The 18,703-nt window shown below is 39.9% G+C and overlaps 2 protein-coding genes across 2 annotated transcripts in view; both read left to right on the top strand.

Moving 5' to 3' along the window:
• Positions 1–5,366: 5,366 nt before the first annotated feature.
• Positions 5,367–11,815, top strand: TLR3 (toll like receptor 3). Its single transcript, XM_057420335.1, has 4 exons — positions 5,367–5,822; positions 7,224–7,415; positions 9,062–10,881; positions 11,554–11,815. The coding sequence occupies exons 1-4, from the start codon at positions 5,382–5,384 to the stop codon at positions 11,780–11,782; spliced, it is 2,682 nt and encodes an 893-aa protein (XP_057276318.1). The 5' UTR covers positions 5,367–5,381; the 3' UTR covers positions 11,783–11,815.
• Positions 11,816–15,884: 4,069 nt separating this feature from the next.
• The window catches only part of FAM149A (family with sequence similarity 149 member A), a 28,261-nt gene continuing 25,442 nt past the window's right edge, over positions 15,885–18,703 (top strand). Inside the window, exon 1 of the mRNA XM_057420336.1 lies at positions 15,885–16,210. Coding sequence (XP_057276319.1) covers positions 15,900–16,210 — 311 coding nt within the window. The 5' untranslated portion in view covers positions 15,885–15,899. The remainder of the gene's footprint in view (positions 16,211–18,703) is intronic.

Raw genomic sequence — 18,703 nt, 5'->3', positions numbered from 1 at the left:
GGAAAGTTCTTAGAGGCAGAAACTGCTAACAAAATATTTCCACAACACAAGAATACCATGTCCTAAATTCTAGCCTTTTTACTACTTCAGTGTGTAAGAAGTTAGAACATTTAATAGCAAAATACATACACATATATACACTAAAATTCAGTGGTGTAAACATGAGACATTGTGATTCCTCTTTAAAAGAAAAAAAGTTGAAATAATGAAGAATTTTTACTCTCTCTAACCCTGACTAAAAGGTTAACTTCAAAGTGACTGCTCATTTCTCTAGCTCCAAGGTTCTTTCTTTGGGATTAGAATTCCCTGGTTGTAAAGCAAAGGCATTAATATAGAATATGAACTGATAGTGATGCATCCTTCTTCTTGCTGAAGAAATGCATAGAAGCAAATTCTTCTGTCTTTGAGCACCCAGAGGTCTGGGAGAATGCTAATGAACATAGTCCGTCTTAGCACTGTCAGTCCTCAGATACCCTTTTCCCCTTCTGTGTCCACAAAAACCTTGTATTGTAATTCAGTTTTCACAACCTGTAAATTAGCAGTAATGAGTGAGCATTCTTAAAAGAACTATCATACCCAAAATGCACCTATTAGATTCTTCAACAGCACAATTAAACTTGGCTGAATTCATGTAATCACAACACAGTAGCAGTATCTATTCTTCTGTTTCAGGAGGTAGATACAAGCTAACTCTGTCTGCCATACTGTTCTCCTTTCTAGCTACCTTGAGTTGCAGGCTGTCCCTTATAAAGACTTGCCTCAGATCTTAACTATTCAATTCTGCTCTTTCCTGCTTTCTTTGTCCTGATATCTTTAAAGATATCTGTCTCCAGGTATCTTTAAATTCCGTTTGCACAGGATGTCTGAATTGAACCACAACATACGGCACTTTCACCATTCAGTAATAACAGGAAATGTCTCCTTACAGCCTGACTTGCAGTTTGCAATAACATTGAAAATGGATTAGCCATGTGCTCAATTAATGCACTTGTTTGTATCTGAAGATCAGGTTAAGATCAGTAGACTTTCTTTTTGCTTTTTTACTAGGCTAAGTTTTGGTGAAATGTTTGCTTTGGGAGTGTTCCATGAGATAGAAACTGCACTTACGTCCCTATCCTTTTGTGCTTATAGCTTGAATAAGCTTAAAGTAGGTCTGTGCAGCAATTGGTTATGCTGCTGTTAAAGATGTATGTGAAATCTCCAGAATTTTGCCTGTCTTTTGTCACCATTCAGAACCAGCTCACTCATTCCTTGACCACGATGTGGGATCATTGCCTGGGTTTTGCACTGTTTTTTGCCTGAATCATTCTCTAGACATGTGATTGCTTGACTTTCCCCTCCATTATGAGTTGCCATGTTCTTTCCAGCACTTGAAAACAGAAATTTAAATTTAAAGTGCAGTTACAGCAACTTGAGAACCTGTTACGATTTCCTACCACTGAAATAAGCACAGATGTGTCCACTTTGTCATCTGCCTCAGAAATATTGCACTTGCCAAACCTGCACTGGTTGTGTTTCCCTAGAGCCTACCTTGCACCATAGTATCTGCTGTTTCTTGTAAATCACGCTACAAAATGCAAAGTTTTGTTGCTTTGAAATTTTCTGTAATAAAATAAATGTTCTTACCCCCAGTGAAGGTGCTCCACAACAGAGGAGCTTTTGAGCACCCTTGTGACGTTGTCTCTCTGAGCTAGAAGAGTTGGAAAGGTACTAGTGATAAAATTAGCAGCTTCACCAGCATCAGATGGTTTTCCTCTGTTATGTCTGAAACAACTCCAGCTTCCTAATAGTCCCCTACATGTATAGGGAAGAGAGGTTTTAGAGAGAATAAAAAGTGAGGTGAAATCAAAGAGCACAGTTTATCTGCAGTATGAGTATAGTGCAGGGCAGTGGCAAAACACCTGACAGTATTGCTAGGCTGGAATAATGATCTGCAAAGGTTGTTAATTATTATGCTTCTTTATCATCATTGTAATCTGTTCTGTTCCAAAGCAGCAGAGTTACATGACACAAAGAGAAAAATTGTCCTCAGAGTAACTGAATGTGACTTCAGGTGGCCGTGCTTCTGGTGAAATGACCTTGAGCAGTGCAGAAGCACACAGGGCAGCATGGAACAGAAATTTGCTCTTCCCGTAGCAAGGTGAAAGGGAGGATAAAGGTTTAATTATGAAATGGGAATGAAACAGGCTTTAGAGCCTTTCATCTCCAAAGGAGCTTGGTTCTGGTCTCAGTTTCAGTGTCCTAACTCCAAGAATAAATATTAATTTATATTAGACAGTTGCTGAAAGAATTCAGAAAGCAGGAGCAGGAAGTAAGAGCCCTTACCTTTTTGTGTAGCCATCCTACCTCCCTGGGCTCCCAGCAAATCTGCCAGTAGTCCCAGATATCATGGCATATAGGATTAGAAACCAGCCCAACATCCCTCCCCAGAGCTCCTGATGGGCAGGTGGTTAACACATGGCTGCATGCTGTAATTTCAAATGCTTTGAATGAAGAATTAGAGGCCAAGTTTACTCTTTTCTGGGTGAGTCTCCAGCTACCCACTGTCCACTCAGGAGTATCTAAAAAATGCAGTTAACTCAGTGGTGTTGGTGTGTCCTAAGTGCAGCTGGATGAACCCTGCAGGGGATTCATCAGTGGCAATGTGGTTGAAGTAGTAGCACCTTTTGGCACATACTGAGGAAGTTAAATACTGAGGAAGTCACCTCCAGGAAAGTTATGGTCAGGTCTGTGGGAGAGCAGGATGTGTGAATTCACAAACTGTATGGAAAGGAGACAAAACTAAAAGCTGTACCTAAAACTTTTACTTGGACTTTTAAAAGCAATTTCTTATTTTTAATGCAATAGAAAATATTTTATTATCTCTCCTAAAATGTAACATATTACTCTTTCACATAAGCAAATTCTCTTTTAAAAGGGGAATTTAATAAGGGAATCCTACATGTGGCTGTGTTGGAACTTGTTGGTGCTTTGTGCTTTGTTTCTACAAGAAAAGAGTAATATTCCTCTGACAGTAGTCTGTCAGTTGGTGCATCTGCTTTTGGGATATATCCCCAAGGATTTTTGGAGACACAGGAATTAGCTAGGAGTAAACTGAAATCAAGTTATAAGCAGGATTGTGTGATGCTCACCCATGACACATTTGTGTGCTTAAATTTGTTTCTGCCAGCACATCACAAATGATGATCTCAACTCTGAACTTAGGAGGAGCGATCTCCACCCTCAGCGCCTCTGACACATTTCTGATCAGGAAAATGCATTGCAGAAGCGAGCATGGTGCTGCTGCCACAGCTCAGGGTATGCTCATCCCGCTCACCCCACTGGTTCCGCTCCTCACCCTGGCTTCCTGCGGCATGGCCCTCTGTCCCTACTTTCAGTTTCACTCCTTTCGGCTCTGGGCAGATTGTTTCCTCATGGTTTCTCTGTGCTGACAGATTTGTGCAGTGCCTCGATGCCTCCAAACTGAAGGAGAGAAAGCCCACAGTGGTAAGTGCATGCCATTCTTTACTTCTTGGTAATAAATGAGAATATTGGAGGTACAAAGGCAAGTTTGGGCAACTTCCTTGGTCTTGGATTTCTCTTAATTTGCAAGTTAGCAAAGTCATATCACTGCTGCCTAATGTTTGTGCTTTGGTGCTTGTGCCTGGATGTAGTGTCCCCAGCTGGCAGGTGGTATTTTTGTGTTAAAAAAAAAAAAAAAGGCAATATAGAATTTTAGAACAAAAGGGCAATATAGAATTTTAGAATACCAGGTTGGAGGGGTCCTCAAGGATCATCTGTTCCAATCTTTCTTAGCAAAGTATGACCTAGACTAAATGTGCCAGCACCCTGTCCAGCTGAATCATAGAAATGCCCAGTGCTGGGGAATCCACTACTTCCCTGGGTAGATGATTCCAATAGCTGATGTAGGTCAAATGGAAATGTTCCTCCCTGGGAGATATCACAGGCTCCACAGCTAAATTGTCCAGGTTTTTTAAAGTTCTTACTCCTAACATTAAAACTGCCATTCTTTCTTTTGCCTGTTAAATATTATGCTGTAACACTGTCCTTTGTCTGATAATGGGTGTGTGTTTTCCTCACTGTATCCTCAACCAAAGCATGAAACACCTAAAGTCTGACTCCAGACTTTCTGGAATGAAAAATGCAGGAAAAGGCAGCCCTTCAGGCTTCACTGGAATTCAGCCAAAGAACTCGGTTTGTGTTTGTGCAGTAGGTTTCTTGTACTTTTTAAACTCAAAGATGATCTGGCCAAGGAACCTGGCAGCCACCTGATCTCTCAAAACAAACCCTCAGAAGGATGCAGGCCAGAGGTAAAGATTTTGTTATAGAAAAACAACCTTTGTTTTCGTTAGCTCTTCCAGCAGCTGGGGTGCAAAGGAATGAGGCAGGACAAGAGGTACTTTATTTTCCTCAGCTACAGGGACATGGGTGCCAAGTTCAGCCGTGGCTATAGTAGGCTAGGCTGTGCAGGACCATCAGGTTCAGTCATTTGCTGTCCCCTCCCCTTCCTTGTTTGTTATTGGCAGGTGAGTGGAAAGCCAAGGCTGTGTGAGCTGCAGGAGATGCATCAGGCCCACAAGCACTGCCCAGCCGGAAATTAATTTTTCATTAATGTTTTTTATAAATTGTCTTTTGCAGTCTTTTTTTGTATGCCTTTGCAATGCTTTAGGTCCCTCTTTCCTTTGCTTGTATCCCCACTCCCACTGGATTTTACTGGTGTCTCTCCCTAGGTGGCTAGGTTGCTCCCACAGATGCACTCACAGGGTTCCCCTCTGGCCACTGCAATGTGGCTTTTTGTCACAGGAGCAGCCCTAATGTGTGCCCTGTGAAAAGGCAGGTCACCTACAGAGACAGACTGTGCTGGGGTCTGACCTGCTAAACTCCTGTTTGGCTGTAGGTTGCAATGTCAGTTCCTCAGAGTGTTTTGTTACAGTAGTAAAAATCCTTCTCTTTAAAAGACATCAGTTCAGAAAGCTTTTTTGTTTTCTGTACAAATGCGCTAGTTTGATTTCATGCTTCATTGTTAGCTATTGACCAATAATCTAATGTACTCAAAGCAAGATCGTGTTAATTAAACATAGCTTCCAAGCAAGTGAAAATGTGAGCTGCAGAATTAAGGAACCTCATATTCCTGGGAGTCACTTTTTTTTGAGAAGCTCTTCTAGTTTCCTGTGAAGTCTAGTAAGGTTAATTTCCCTTCTACAGCCTGTATTGCAGTGGGGCACTGACAGAAGCTACTTTATGGGCGAGAAATACTGTTTGTTCACTATAAAACTATGTGGGGTTTGAGCCTGGCTTGCTTAACCTTCAGTTTGAGATATAAGTTGTGTCAAAATGACTGTAATTTGCACTGTGTTCATTTTGCCTTTGCAGATAACACAATGGGAAGTGCTGCTCTTTGGTGGAGCAGCTTATCTGTCAGACTGGTCTATGTCTTCCTCCTGTGTGTGTCATTTGGAAAGCAATGTCAGATCCAAGATGAAATGGCTGACTGCAGACATCTGAAGCTTTCTCAAATTCCTTCTGATCTCCCAAACAATATAACGGGTTTGGACATTTCTCATAATCAGCTAAGGCAGCTAGGTCCTGCAAATCTGACCAGGTACAATCAGCTGGTTTACCTGAATGCAGGCTACAACACCATCTCTAAACTGCAACCAGAATTGTGCCAAACTGTGCCCTTGTTGCAGATCCTGAAGTTAGAACATAATGAGTTGCATAAGCTCCCTGACAGAGCCTTTGCTTTCTGCACCAACCTGACTGAGCTCAATCTAGGATATAACAGAATAGATATAAAAAATGATCCTTTCAAAACCCTGGAGGTAAGCTTTAGAAACGCATCTTTTTTTGTGTAAATAAAGTTTAAATGAGGAATTTACTGTATTTTCCAGTGCATGTACAGCACAGCTGCCTATTTGCATCTGAAAATACCCAGCATGTACTCTTCCTTCACTGTTTCTAAAGAAAAGGCCTAGTCGCTTCTTGTGTTAGAATACACTGGAGTCTCAGCCACCCTTATGCTCTCCACCCCCTTTTCCCTCTTACATCCCATTGAGGGACCTCTCCACAAAGGATTTGTCCTAATAGCAGAAACAGATACTGTATAGAGCAAAGTGGGTGGTGTGGAATTTGGGTTGCCTGCGGTCTAAAAATGATAGTTAGCCTGAATTCTCAAGGTCAAGGTGTAATTTCTCAGACATGAAGCAGCATTCAGTGCTTAGGCTGAATGTGCTGTCTCCCAGGGCTGCAGGGATTGAGAAAGACTAAAAACTTTCACTCTACCTTCATTTTTCCTTGCAGTTTACATGTGGTTCAGTATTCTTCTCCATGTCATCTATGAGGTTAGGGGACCAGCACATGAGGCAGGAAAAGACTATTCCATTGTCTTGGTACCAGGCAGGGAATCATGTGAAAGGAAGGGCCTAAGAAAAAGAAGAAAATAGAGACAATGTGTAAATTATAATTGTTGTACAATGTTCTAATGAGTGTGCATGTTGTTTTGAACGTCTGAACTCTTCCGCTAAACTCAGTATTCCATTTCAGTTACATAAAATATACTTGCTTACATTGTACAACTGCTGACTCTCAACTAAATATAAATGAATACAGCTAGTTTCTGTGCTGGGAACAGAACTGAAGTTCTGGCCTTCCTCACTTTGCTGCTGCCCTGTTACTGATAGAGGCCAGGCTTGGGGCACATCAAGGCACATTCTGTGGAGTCACCTCTACAGGTGCAGGAGCAGTCTGCATCTGGGCATAAACTGTAGTATTACAAGGTGTACAGCACTGATCTCTGCAGGCTGCTCTGCACTCTTCACCCTTCTCACTTTTGTTTGCAAGGGTGGACCACAGTGAGGGTGGCACACAGGGTTAAATACTGTAGGAGTTATAACTGCAGCCAGCTTAGGCCTTGCTTTTATCATTGTATCTGGAGCAGGAGGGCTTTCAGAGAGTTAACGAATTTTAGATAAAGAAATTTTTTTGGTTTGCAATAGATATTTTAGGAGGTTAAGACCATGAACACAATGTAAGTTACAGATGTGGAAGATACAGAAGGCTTCTTCCTGCAGGAGCTTGAAAGCTGCCATTTGTCTATTACAAACTGACTATAGTATTGCAACTAATTTCTAATCAATAAGACTTTAATGCAATATTTCAAAATGGTTTTGTATTATATAAAATAAAAATAATTTTATACTTTTCTGTCTGCATCTTCTCCCCAGAACTTGAATATTTTGGACCTGTCTCATAATTTTTTGAAGTCAGCAAATTTAGGATTGCAGCAACAATTGAAGAACCTTCGTGAGCTCATATTGGATGGCAATCAAATCACTCGGTTAAGAAAGGATGATTTCAGTTTTCTTAGCAACACCTCATTGAACAGCCTTGATTTGTCATCAAATCCACTGAAAGAGGTAGGAATCATTTCAACAGAAATTCAACAGATGTAAGTATAAAATGGAACTATCCTGATTTATTCTTTATAATTCTATGTCATTTACATCACATTATTGATCTGCTGATGTCAAGGATAAAACCATTCTGTTGTATACAGCGCTACTCCTGACCTCTAGTAATGATACACGTAATTATTTTTCTCCCACTGAAATCAGTAAGAGCGGGTTCGATGTATATCAGAGGTCTCAAGCAAGAGCTAGATCAAGTAGCTCTGTGAACCCTTACCAGGCATTTTCTATGCAAGAGCTTTGTTTATTTTCTATGTGCTGTAGGTGAACAGATGACCTACTTTCTAAGCAGGGAAAAAGTGCAGTATTTGAAAGGCTAATTATACAATATAGGTCTCACTTCCTAGTTAATCACAGGAGCAAATGAATGTTCTCTTCTGGGTACCACAGAGAAATAATACTCCTTCAAAAAAAAAAAAAAGAAGTGGGTAGAAGTCTCTGCCATCTAGCTCACTATTTTTTCTGACCTGCTTCTCAGCACTACAATATGATTCTTTGAAGAATGATGGTAAGTGTTGCTGTTCTAAACTGATTGACCCTCAGCGTATGAATACTGAATTTGCTTGCATTTGGGTTTTTAAGTGTTTTTTTTCTTTATTTGTTGTTTATTTTTTTCTTCCAGTTGATTGATCTTTAAAGAACATGTACATTGAAATTACAAGACTATCTTAAGGTGGCATTATATCACTTATCCACTGCTTAGAGGTGTCCTCTTTCCCTTGGGCCTCTTCATCCCTTCTTCTTTCTGGTACAAGCTTAATGAGGCTATGCACTGAATCACTGGGGAAATTCCACAGAGTTTTTGACTTGGTTAGCTTGTGGTCAGGCTGATTCTCTCTGGTTCACCCCATGACTGCACGTAAGGCCATATTAGCACCAGGGTAAAGCATGTGGAGAAGTAGATGGGACTGCTTCTTTCTTGGACAGTGCTATTTTATGCTAGTTTAAACTGCTCTGATTTTACAATATTGCTGTCGGAAAAGCAGCCTTATGCATTCAAGTTATTCTGACAATTGGAATATTTAATCCTTAAGCTGATACTGGAATCAAAATGAGGAGCCAGCACCATGATGGAGCCTTGGTATTTGTATTGTGGAAGCAAGTCTCTAGTATCACATTCCTAGAGTGTAGCTTCTGCTTACACAAAGAAACTGGGTTTCTTCTTGGCTGTCTGAAGGTCTAAATAACTTTTTTACAGTATATCTGGTTTTGCACTAATATGTTGGTATCCCTAGCAGATACCAATAAAAGAAAGCTGAAGAAAGATATTATCTCAGCTTCTAAGATATTTCTAGTGAAAGAATTTTAGTAGTTGGGTACAAAATTGCAATTAACTGGCATCTCACTAAGCAACTTTCAGCCTTCTTCCAAAAGAGTACTACTACTATTATGATAACAATGTTACAATTTTAGAACTATTATCACACGAAGTAAAAACTCCAAGAAGCATTTGTCTGAATGTGGCTATGGAAGAAATCTGAGCGTAGCAGTTCTATTGTACTTGAAAATCTTGTTTGAAAATCTGTCAAAATTTTGGCTTTGTGGGTCAACTTATATAATCCTTTTGTTTAGGTCAAAACTCTTTTTTCTTTCAGTTTGACATAGGATGTTTACATGCAATTGGAAACCTGCTTGGCCTCATACTGAACAATGTCAACCTTGGTGAAAATTGCACAAAGAAACTTTGCACAGAATTATCAAACACAGCAATTCAGAACCTCTCACTGAGCTGTGTGAAACTTTCATACATTGGCAAATCAACTTTCCAGGGATTGCATGGAACAAATCTTACAGTTTTAAACCTTTCCCAAAATTCTCTGTCTGTGATCGAAGATGACTCATTTCAGTGGTTCTCAAGTTTACAATACTTAAACCTGAAGCATAATAACATTCATTTATCTTCACGTTTATTTTATGGATTATCCAGCCTCAAACATCTGAATCTGATAAATTCAATTAATGGGAAAATTGAAGATTTTTCCTTCCGTTGGTTACACCACCTTGAGTACCTTATAATGGATAATAACAATTTTGCAGGAATAACTCCTAATATGTTCACAGGTCTGAACAACCTGAAGTATCTGAGTCTCTGTAACTGCAACATAAACTTACAAAGAATAACTAATAAAACATTTTCATCACTTGCTAATTCCAGTCTGCAGGTTCTCAACCTCACAAAAACAAGAATATCTACAATAGAAAGTGGGGCATTTTCCACCTTGGGACACCTAAAAATTCTTGATCTTGGTCTTAATGAAATTAGTCAAGAGCTTGAAGGTCATGAATTTAAAGGTCTCAATAATATACAAGATATTTATCTTTCCTACAATAAAAAACTGGATTTGCAAAGTGAATCATTTATTTTTGTCCCAAGCCTTAGAAAACTGATGATGAGAAAGGTAGGCTGCAGTAATCTGGCATTTTCTCCTTCACCTTTTCATCCTCTACGAAATCTGACTGTCCTGGATATCAGCAATAACAATATAGCAAACATGAAAGAAGACTTGTTTGATGGACTTCACAAACTTTACATTCTGGATTTGCAGCACAATAATTTAGCCCGACTTTGGAAACATGCAAATCCAGGCGGCCCAGTCCTTTTTTTAAAAAATCTTCCCAACTTGCATATTCTTAATTTAAAATCAAACGGGCTTGATGAGATTCCAGTTCAGGTTTTCAAGGGTCTGTCTCAATTAAAAACCTTGGATTTAGGATCGAATAATTTGAATTTGCTTCCAGCAACCCTGTTTGATGACCAAGCCTCTCTGAATTCATTGAACCTTCAAAAAAATCTGATAACCTCAGTTGAAGAAAAAGTGTTTGGCCCAGCTTTCAACAGCCTGAGAATTCTGGAGATGGATTCCAATCCATTTGATTGCACCTGTGAAAGCATTTCTTGGTTTGCTGATTGGCTTAATGTGACCCAAGCATATATACCTGGATTGCAATCCCAGTACATTTGCAACACCCCCCCTAAATACCATGGTAGCCTGGTGTTTCATTTTGACAGCTCAGCCTGCAAAGACAGTGCTCCTTTTAAACTTTTGTTTGTGATTACTGCCACTACTGTGACACTATTCATTTTTATTGTTCTTATCATCCATTTAGAAGGGTGGAGAATAGCCTTCTACTGGAATATTTTAGTAAGTCGAATACTTGGTTTTGAAGAACTTGACAGACAGCAAGAAGAGTTTGATTATGATGCCTACATCATTCATGCAAGGCAGGACAAGAATTGGGTGTCTAAGAATTTCATGTCTCTGGAAGAAAACTTTCGAATTAGCTTTTGTTTAGAAGAACGGGACTTCGAAGCAGGCATATCTAAAATTGAAGCCACAATTAACAGTATAAAAAGGAGCAGGAAGATTATTTTTGTTGTGACTGAACACCTCTTACAGGATCCCTGGTGCAAAAAGTGAGTAGGATATAAAATCCAATATGTAAGGGGAAAACTTCTTAACAGATTTTTTTTTTTTAACAGGAAAATCTTTTTTGCTTTTTGTAGTTTAATAAAAAATACTATTTAATTCATAATACCATGCAAATTCTACTTCAATATATTTACATAATATATAATAATTTAAGAAGAAATCCTAAATTAATGAAGTTAATTGCTCCACATGCACCCTAGTGGAAATTTGAATCTCGTAGTCAATGGTGGTGTTTATTTTATTTTTCCGAACAATCAAGCAGATTACTTTCCTTAGAATTACATGCTTGAAATAGAGCAATAATGGGTGAGATCACTAGCATCCAAAGATGATTTTTATTTTCCTTTAAATGAGTCTTTTCACCTTTCCTACGTAGTGATCTCGAAAAGAAAGGCACTTTGCTAAACCAGGCTATATCAAGACAGTAGACTTAGGTTATATTTTTAAAGGATTATTTTTTTTTTCCTTAGTTAGAAGGTAACTCATTTAAAATAAATAATGACAATTTTATGTCACAGAATAGACATTAAGACCCCTATTTGAGTCCAGCCTTTGAGTTTGCAATGTGCTCACATAATACGTGAGCTATTAAAAGAACTGTTTGTCATTTTTCCCTCCACATGAAAGAAAACGTCTTTATCTTATTTTTGCTTCAGTTTTAAGGTGTATCATGCTCTTCAGCAAGCTATTGAACAAAGTCGTGACTCCATCATATTGATCTTTTTTCATGATATCGAAGATTACAAGTTGTATCATGCACTTCGCCTGAGAAGAGGAATGTTCAGATCTCGCTGCATCTTGAACTGGCCAGCCCAGAAAGAACGAGTCGGTGCATTTAATCAGAAATTAGTGATGGCACTTAAATCTAATAGCAAAGTGCACTGAATTTTGACAATACGGATTTGAATTATGGGGTCATGATATTGCATATTTTCTATCCTTGGAAAATTAATAAGCCTTCAAGAAGACCTGAAAAAGTTTGTCATGCTGGAAAGATATGTATGAGTTACTATAATTTAAATTTACTTGTCTATAGTCACATTTTTGTTGATATTTTAATTGACCTGCACTGAAGTGACATCATGATTGATTGTCATTTCAACCTGTGCATCTACAGTGTGATGCAAATTCTGAAAAGCAGTGAGAGTGGCTGAAGTTCTAGGAAAAATGTCCACCAATGAAGAGCAGCATAGACTCTACTTTAAAGGGATATGCGAAACACAACACAGTGATAAAATAGCAAGTTCTGTGTAGAAGGTAGGTGGACACTGCTGCTTGCTTTCATAAAACAAGGGGAGATTCAGTAAAATTAAAATTTGAAAGCATTCCTTCTGAAGCACAGTGAGTAACATGGACAAATATTTCATGAAACAGCAGAGTTTCAAAGTGACTTTAAAGCTTTTGTTTAAAGAGAAAGCCACTTGATTCTGAAAGATTGTTTATGCTTTCTGGGTGTGGCTGGTACTGGTGACAATCAAAACCAAATTTTCTGACTAATGAGTTAACTGATTTAATCAATGTGGTATGATTAAAAGAAGAATTTACTCTTCCCTACTGAATTTCAGAGAGCTGGCAGAAAGACAATTCTTTGAATGCATGTAAAATTATATGTAGGCCTTTAAATAGAACTTGAAATCAATGTGAAACATGGCTAAGGGCACAGCTGTATAAACTGAATACAGGCACAGGTAGCATTAACTAGAAGACAACTATGTGGAGAAGGTGGTGCTACTGCAATTTCATTACCAAAAACTTTGTTACTGGTGAACCCTCTACCCCTGCAAAAGAAATAGTTTTAAACCTGATCAGGAATATTATTGTGACTACAGGTAGAGTAGCAGAAAAACTTCAAAAGCAGATTAATTTCAAAATCATTGTTTCCTTTTTCTTTATGATTGTATATGGTTTTGCCCTTGATAGCTAAAAAGAAAACTGTAATGAAATCAGAATTCTGTTGTTTAATTTCTTATATAGTAATCTAGTTTGTTTTTTCCTTAACATACTTCACAAAAACATGGGCTAGTTGGCAGTTGCTAAAGCATTAAAGTTCAAGCACATGGGCTAGTATCTTCATTTGGAGAGAGCTGAGCACCAGCCAAGTGTGCTCTGAAAGGATGTTTCTGATGTTTGAGACTTGTAATTTTATGGAGTATTGAGCACAATTTATTGTAAATTAGACAGTAGACGGTCATTTGTATGTTTTCTGTTAATATGTAATTGCTGCTCCAAGGACCTTATAAAACACTTTTAGTAAGTGTGTGATTCTTCAGTATCTCAGTAAGGTTTTTAAATTGCCTTTTCCTCCCCTAGCACTTCCCTCGTCAGTTTCAATGCCATCATTGTTCCAAGAATGCTGTTTTACTTTTTTAGAAAACAGCTTTCAGACAGTTCAATACTTATCATTGTGAGAAGCTTTTCTCATTATTTGTTATATGCATAGATGAAAAACCTTGGTTTTTAATAGGTTTGTATGTCCCATGATGATAAAAATTGTAAATGAGAAAAATAATTAAATAGATTTTGCACACACCAGAAGAATGAAGGGTGTAGAGACTTGTCTTCACTTGCTGGGTAAGTCCTGAGTGAAAACAGAAAAGGCTTTGTTTACAGTTGAAGTGATAGATGATGATTCCCTAATTACAGTAATAGGATTATCTCCATTGTGATGCTTTCATCTCATCTTTCTGACCTTTTCAGAGGAAGTGACAAATTCTTTCTTCATGCTCAGGCCATGAAAGCTGAGGAGGCAAGTTGGTAAGAATGTTGTGCCAGGTATGCACTATGTCAGTCGTTCTTCCTCTTATTTAAAGACTAGCATGTGAACAGGTTCCTATGTTTCTTAAATCTGTAATGACACATAGTAGCAGAATTTCTCATTCCACATCAATATGAATAGTTTAGAAAATGTTAGCCATTCACATGGGTATTAAAAATTACACAAAGATGCAGAGGAAGTACGGAAAAACACTGAGGTCAAATGTGATACAAGGGGACAGACTAGATGATCAAATAGTCTTTTATGGCCCTTAACACCTGAAAAATGACAGCTTTGCTAAATTCTATAAAGATTTTTCTTGTTACCAAATGCCTCCAAAGATGGTTTCAGAACAGTGAAAAAATCCCATGTTATGAATGCTTAATTTTGTAATATGGCTGAGAATACAAACTAAGAGTACTTGCTGATGAGTGAAAATCATTTTTAAATGGTAAAATCATGATGATGCATTAGGCAGTTATTTTAATACCTACATTCACTTTAAAATATTTTACAACAGAAAAAAGACCCCTCAACATTATAAAAGCTCAAAATGGGGATTAGACTGTTAAAAAAAAAGGCAAAAGGAATAAACCAATGGTAATCATCAATTATACTTGACATAGAATTTTCATAGAATTTTTCCCTGTTTGTCTGAAAGTTACCTACTTCTGCTCTGCTCCTGTACATTTGTCTGACAGTATTATTGAGAGTAAATAAATGGGCTTACCATGGTGAAGAATTGTAAATGCTTTCAAGATTAACAGACCTAGCTGGGTAGTTTCATTGCAGCAGGCAGCATCAGACTATATTATGCTGATTTGCTGAGGAGTTGGATACCAGATGAATGAAAAATGGTTCAAAACTTGTAGTGTTAAAGAGATTACCTAGAACTAAAGAGGAATCATCTGTACTGAAAGCAGAATATCTAAAGCACTTGAGCGAGGCAGAATGCTCAAGTCTGTAGATTTGGGGTAGAACTTGACTTGTTCCGTGGTTCTTGAAGAGCGGGGAGTAATGAACAAGTTACACAGTGATGATCATAATAGGTTCTCTTCCAGGTCTTCATGCAGGGTTGCTTCCGGGCTGCAACTGAAATAAATACACTACACCGACATGCTCAATTATGCTACTTTCACTGTGGCTCAGTCAAGGCTTTTTGGTATGGTGAGGAATAAATGCAGATTGTGCTGCTGTTTGATTTATGTGGACCTATCCCATAAGGTTTGGTCAGAACTTACTTACTTCAGTTTGTAACAAAAAAAGTCCAAGAATGTCCCAGTTTCAAATCTCAGTCCCCTACCTGATGTCATGTGTGCGCTGCTCTGCCAGCTGATTGCACAACTTGATGTGCTAAGAAGACAAGGCAGGGATAAAATTCCCAGATTTATAACCTTGGTTGTTATCTACCAGCAGCTGACAGGTTTAAATTGATAATGCAGCTGTTTGCTTCATGTATGTTCCTGGGCTTGTACATATAAAGTGACAGTGCTATTCTTCAACTTCTGCTGCTCTTTCAGTTGCTGCCAAGGGCCAGGCTACCTGCTGTGTTCTGAGCTGACACATTTGCCTATCCATAATACCAGCCATTAGTGTCCCCAAACTCCTGCTGGTGTGATCAAGCTTCTCTCTATCCACCCAGAAATCCTGTGCAAAGCTAGGACAGTGTTTGACTCGTCCCTGACTCGTGTGCCTCCAGTGGTCTGGTTTGTGCCAGTGATGCTGGTACGTGTACCAAGAGTGAAAGGGCTTTGGTCCTGACACACTCTCTTGCTCTCCAAGCTGCCTGGGATTGTCATTGTTATCTTTGTCCGTGAGCTGCTGTCCCTCCGCACCTTCCTTTTGCAGCTGCCTAACATGGTGTGAAGAGCTGTGCTGTATTGGGTCCATCTGGGCTCCCATTTGTCTTAAACTCTTTCCGCATAGAAATGCATGAAGGCTGTGAAGCAGGGCCCTGTGACCCCGGCAGATGGAGTTTTTTTCTGCCCCTTAGTCTCAGGTAGCGTGTTAATTTTAAAAGGGAAAACGCCACACTTTATTTCGTTCGCTAACAGCTTTCTGCCCCGCGCTTCCACGCGACTCGGCTCACAGGGCTGGCCTGCGCGGTGCACCGAGGGCGGTGCGTGCCTCGGCGGGGTTTGTTTAGCCTAGCAACGCCCGTCGGGCTGGGTAGCTCCTGCCGGGAGGGCCTGCGCCTGCCCCGCCCGGGCCTGCTGCTGCGGGAAGGGGCTACCGCCCGCCCGGGCCATGAAGGTGGCGGCGCTGGAGCTGGGCGCCCTGCTCGCCAAGCTGCGCCGCTCCCCGGCCACGCCGGGGCCCCGCGCCCCGCCGGCCCCCGGCCCGCGCCCCCTGTCCGGCGGCTGCGGTCCGGGCACCGCGGTGCCGTCAGGGGGAGAGGGCGGCCGCCCCCCGCGTGCGGCCCCTGCCGCGGCAGACAAGGAGCCCGGGGGCCGGGCGGGCGCCAAGGCCCTGCTCGTCACCCTGCCCGGTATCGGGGAAGAGGCGGTGATGGAGGAGAGTGACGGCCGGGAGACGGCCGGCAGCCCGCAGCTCCCTGCGTGAGTGCGCTCCTGAAACATGGGGGGTGGTGGTGACTGTGTGTGCGCGCCCCCCTCCCCTGGGGTTTCACTCAGCCTCTTCTGCCTCTGCTTGTCCTGAGAGGTACTGAACATCTCCCTGTGCTGGAGTTTCCTTCCCTCAGGGGTATGCTGAAGGTAGGAAGGCGCACCTCTCAAGAGCAAAGTGATGGATTGCACGGGAGTTGTTTTCGGTGCCTGGGAGAAGCAAAGAGCTGGAATGTGCTCAGTGTCGCGTTTGGAAGGCGGGCGGGTGTATGCTGGGGGAATGGAGCTCAGAGCCCGGTCCCGAGGGGCGCAGCGCCTCGGGCTTGCAGGGGGAGCGCAGCGGGTGCCGAGCTTCTGTAGGACCGATAAAGTTACCTCAAACGAGTGTAGGCGTTGTAGCAAAGCCTGTTCCGGGGCTGCAGCTGTGCATCAAAGCAAACGTTTCAGTCACTGCCTTGTAAAATAACGGGTGTGAAACTTCGGATGCCTCTGTTTAATCTTCAAGCTACACCTTGGAAACGTTTAGGTTTTGATGAAGATAGAAGTGTGGTAAGTATGGGTGCTGTAGGATTCAGTTGATATTTTGCTAAAGCAAAGGTATAGTGAAGCAGAAAGTGGCTTCTTAAAGCAGAATAGCTTATTAAAGTGAGCTAATATTTGTATTATTGTATTGGGGGAGTGAAAGAAGGTTACCGTACATGAACATCTAGTTGCTGCCTCTAGAACTGAACAATGCTTGCCTTTGATATTGCTGATAATCAGAAAAACATTAATTCTGCCAGGTGTTGATAGCAATGAATATATTTTGTGAGTTTAGGTTTTTAAATCGTCAGGACTGAAATCTCTTTAATAACACTGTTAAACTCTCAGATGGATTTTATAATCTCTCTTTTAATTTGTTCCATGTAGCATAATATTTACATGATATGACATGAAAGTCAGTCTCTTGCTCTTCCCTGTCAGGGAAACTGTGCTTATTCCCCAGCATCCACGGTCATTCGAAGTTAAAAGGCAATGTAGAAGATATGTTGGAAGGTATGTTAGAAGGCAAGCACCTATTTAGTCCTTTTAGAATCAACTTATGAGCCTAATGTCTGTGAATGTGGCTGATCTGTTTTTGAATGTGCTAGTAGTGTTTGCTTCTGTAAACTTTAGAAGTGACAGTATTTGAAAGTCATTGCCTGCTCTCTTTTGGAGAAAAAAAATCTTTTATGCTTGTTTAAACTGAGCTACTGTTTTCAAGGGGTACTTTTCAGTTCTGTCTTGGAATCCTTCCTGATGTGGTAGAGTGTTTTGTTGGTAGCTTTGGTTGCATAATAAATCCATGATAACTACTCCAGGGCTGCTTTCTGGACTGTAGCTACTGGTCACAATGTCAACATCATGTAAAGGTGCTTTTGATAGTTTTGTGAGTGTTTTTTCCAAGATAACTATTGACAATACATATTTGTAAATACATACTTTTATCTAAATGTAAATTTATTTTAGCAAATAGTAAATTAATTGAAATATTGTAATTGCTAGATAACTAAGCTGTGTAACACTGTGAAAATAATATGAGTAGGAACACAAACCCTCACTGATGTACTTCTTTTATTTCCCCCTACTCCCGTCTAATGTCTTCGGCTTTGTTTCAGAAGAAATTGTAAGCTCCTTCAGGCTTAAAAGGCTTAAACTTTCCTGCATTTGTTTAGAGAAACCTTGCTGGAATAGGGAGGTTAATCTGGTTTGGAGTGTATTGAGAGAAGTCTATTTAGAATGTGTTTGATGCTTTATATAAACAATACGAGAACCAAATTAGTGTTGTTTGCCTACAATTTCCCACTAGTTGTTTCTTTTATTAGTGCAAAAAATAAAGCCCAGTACAATGCTGTATGAGCTGGTATTCATGTTGAAGTGCTGATGACTTTTATTATTAAAAAAAAAAAAATTAAATTAAATTCACTCTTAGGACAAACTGACTGATTTTATTGAGATTAAGAAGAAACTATATATATTAAAAATGGTTGTGTTAAGCAAATGCTTATTTTGCCTTGCTATTAAACCACTTGTAACTGCTATCCTCTAATTATCCTTTAACTGTTATACTTTTGTATGCATGGTGGCATTTCGAATATTTTATTCATAGCGCTTGAACTTATTCTGATAAGGTATTGTCTGCCTCCAAAAAAATAAAACCAAGCTAGAAAGATGTAGAAGGAGGAATAAGATACATTACTTTGACAAGGAAAGTCTACACCTCCACATTAGCATTTTTTAATTAGATGGCTTCACTTAAGCTTTTAGAACAAGCATCTTAATTAAATATTGAAAACTTCAGTATTCGTTGCCTAGAGTTCAGATTTGAATTTGTGAGTTACAGAATATGATATTATGTTGTTCATAGTAACATGTGGGAGGCTTTTGCTTACCCAAAGTTCCTCTGTGACAAGTGTTATTGCTGTTTAAAATGTTTCAGAAGACACTGTCAATAGCCAGTGTACTTTC

This window comes from Pezoporus wallicus, unplaced genomic scaffold, assembly GCF_028554395.1.
Source record: "Pezoporus wallicus isolate ANWC-B61680 ecotype Strahan unplaced genomic scaffold, APGP_CSIRO_Pwel_v1 contig_5552, whole genome shotgun sequence".
NCBI lineage: Eukaryota > Metazoa > Chordata > Aves > Psittaciformes > Psittacidae > Pezoporus > Pezoporus wallicus.
The sequence above is the reverse complement of the archived record's forward strand: the minus strand, read 5'-3'. Positions and strand labels throughout refer to the sequence as shown.

Excerpts from the sequence above, each read along its gene's own strand:
- TLR3 (XM_057420335.1), top strand. The coding sequence starts at position 5,382 with ATGGGAAGTGCTGCTCTTTGGTGGAGCAGCTTATCTGTCAGACTGGTC. Across the intron at positions 5,823-7,223 it reads ATCCTTTCAAAACCCTGGAG|AACTTGAATATTTTGGACCT; the intron begins GTAAGCTTTAGA and ends TCTTCTCCCCAG. Across the intron at positions 10,882-11,553 it reads CAGGATCCCTGGTGCAAAAA|TTTTAAGGTGTATCATGCTC; the intron begins GTGAGTAGGATA and ends TTTTTGCTTCAG.